General features: G+C 39.2%; 1 protein-coding gene across 1 annotated transcript; it reads left to right on the forward strand.

Annotated features, from left to right (window-relative positions):
• The first annotated feature begins 347 nt into the window (after positions 1–347).
• LOC142846778 (olfactory receptor 10D3) lies at positions 348–1,280 on the forward strand. The gene has a single exon (XM_075967585.1). The coding sequence runs from the start codon at positions 348–350 to the stop codon at positions 1,278–1,280; it is 933 nt and encodes a 310-aa protein (XP_075823700.1).
• Positions 1,281–2,787: the final 1,507 nt, after the last annotated feature.

Below are 2,787 nucleotides of genomic sequence, written 5' to 3' on the forward strand. Positions count from 1 at the left end.
TTATTCTGAGGCTTAATATCTTTCCCCATGGTGCAGGAGCAGCACGCATTTACATGGATTTTGTTCTTCTATTTTCACACACGATCTTTTCTCGGCATTAACTTAACAAGAAACATCTGCGTTTGGAATCCAAACAGCAAAACTATTTGGTGAAGAAAACATTCAGTTTGCTATGGCAAGCATTTTTTATGATGCTTCTGCTGGATCACAAGCAGTCTTTCAATAGCATAGAGCCAAAACATCACTGCTTGCAATTCATATCCTTATCATGTGCATGCCGTTGATGCGAAGTCAGGACATTCTCCTTTCCCTCTCCTTTTTCCTCTCCCAGAACTGTCTCTGATGAGATGAAGAACTGCTCAGTGGTGACCGAGTTCATCCTCCTGGGAATCCCACACACAGAGGGCCTGGAGGCTATGCTTTTTGTGTTATTTCTGCCCTTCTATGCCTGCACCCTGGAGGGAAATGTGTCTATCCTTGTGGTTGTTATTTCCTCCTCCCGCCTTCACACACCCATGTATTTTTTCCTGGGGAACTTGTCTGTGTTTGACATGGGTTTCTCTTCTGTGACCTGTCCAAAAATGCTACTCTATTTTATGGGCCTTAGCAGACTCATCTCCTACCAAGACTGTGTCGCCCAGCTTTTTTTCTTTCATTTCCTTGGGAGCATCGAGTGCTTTCTCTACACTGTGATGGCCTATGACCGCTTTGCTGCCATCTGTCACCCTCTCCGCTACCCAGTCATCATGAACTCTAGGATCTGCGTGGCTCTAGCTTCAGGCACATGGCTGTTAGGATGCCTCCATTCCAGTATCTTGACTTCCCTCACCTTCACTTTGCCTTACTGTGGCCCCAACGAAATAGATTACTTCTTCTGTGATATCCCAGCAGTCTTGCCACTGGCCTCTGCTGACGCATCCTTAGCAAAGAGAGTGAGCTTCACGAATGTTGGTCTAGTCTCCCTTGTCTGCTTTCTCCTGATTCTTGTGTCCTATACTCGAATTGCTATCTCCATCTTGAGTATTAACTCCACTGAGGGACGTCAGCGTGCCTTCTCCACCTGCAGTGCCCACCTCATTGCCATCCTCTGTGCCTATGGACCCATCATCACTGTATATCTGCAGCCTACACCCAACCCCATGCTGGGAACTGTGGTACAAATTCTGATGAACTTGGTAGCGCCAATGTTGAATCCTTTGATCTATACTTTGAGAAATAAGGAAGTAAAGATAGCTCTGAAAAAAATACTGCACGGGAAGGGATCTGTTTCTGAGGACTAGGAAGATGAAAGAGTTGACTCAATTGCTCTAAAATTCTTTCTATGGTAAGTCGTGAAATTTGAATGTGGATTCCTCACATGTGATGGTAACTTGGCACAGTTAAAGCGGAAGAAATGATTTGAACACTGTACAATATTATCTTTTTGTATGCTGCTTATCAAACGCCATTAAAGTGGTTTAGTCTTAGTTATTATTTGCCTTTTTCTTTGAAACACTATCTACCCAGAAAAGGAGATCTCGCTCACAGAGGCATGGTTCACTATTCTTCATTTAGTCCTTTCATATTATGTATGAGATAAACTTAAGCAGAAAGACAAAAATTAGGAAAAGGAAAAAAGTCAGCAATTGAACAAAAGGATTGGTGTACTCTCTAATTTTCTCTTATGTGTACATATATATGTACACATAGTTTTTTTTCTCTCTCTCTTTTTTTGGAAGTGTACCTTGACATTTGCTTTATAATTAGTGGCTTTCCATAAGGCTTTTATATCGACTGTTAGTTTTGTTTGAGTCATCTACCATCTCTTACTTTCTTCCATCCTCCCTTAATGCTTTAATGCTCAGTATTCCTACCACTTCTTTCTTTTCATATGTGTTCTACTATCCTTCAACTTATCTTTAAAGTTGGATTGTAAAAAGTAGGCTTACATAACCCTTTTTTGGGGTTCTTTCTCCTCTTCACCCCTTGATTTACTATATATTCCCACATCCCCCTGTCCATGAATTTCTGTTCTCAGTATTCCACTTCAGTAAATTTGTTTTATCTATAATCTTTTATTCGCCATTTAATGTGTCCCATAGACCTACTTCTATTTTTTTGACTTCTACATTTGCTCTAAGTTAAATTTACAAACAAAACATTTGAAGCTACAAGTGAGAGAGAACATATGACATTTGTTTTTCTGAAGCTGGGTTACCTCCTTACCCAGTATAGTTTTCCAGTTTTACCCTTTTAGTTTCAAATTTCAGTTTTCTTTACAGCTGTGAAATATTCCTTTGTGTATACATGCTACATTTTTTTCTTGTCCATTCTTCTGTTAATGGGCACCTAGGTTGATTCTATTTCACACCTATTATCAATAGAAGAATAGTTATAGATATGCAAATATCTCTGTATTAGTAATCTATCCACCTCATTGGTATGCTGAGAATGTTGAGTTAGGAAATACTGGCAAGATACGCACCAGAGTCCCTGGTACATAATAAAAATTTAAACAATAACATGTGAGTTTTCGTTAGGTTTTGGTAGATGCTAATAATCCTCAATTATTAGCATCTGATAATTGAAAAATCTGATGAATCCCCTTCCTTTAAAAATATGGATTAAAAACCAGAGGTATGGCTTAAAAACTCAAGGAATTATTGTTAAATTTATGAATCAAAGTATTATGCCCAGATCCGTGAAGTCCCCCCAAAACCAACAAGGAGACCAAGTACCATATGTAAAAGCAAAGAGCCTTTATTTTATACAAGTTTGCAATCCAGTCTCTTCATGTGTCCAATGTAT

Source organism: Microtus pennsylvanicus, chromosome 3 (genome assembly GCF_037038515.1).
Source record: "Microtus pennsylvanicus isolate mMicPen1 chromosome 3, mMicPen1.hap1, whole genome shotgun sequence".
In the NCBI taxonomy this organism is placed as follows: Eukaryota; Metazoa; Chordata; class Mammalia; order Rodentia; family Cricetidae; genus Microtus; species Microtus pennsylvanicus.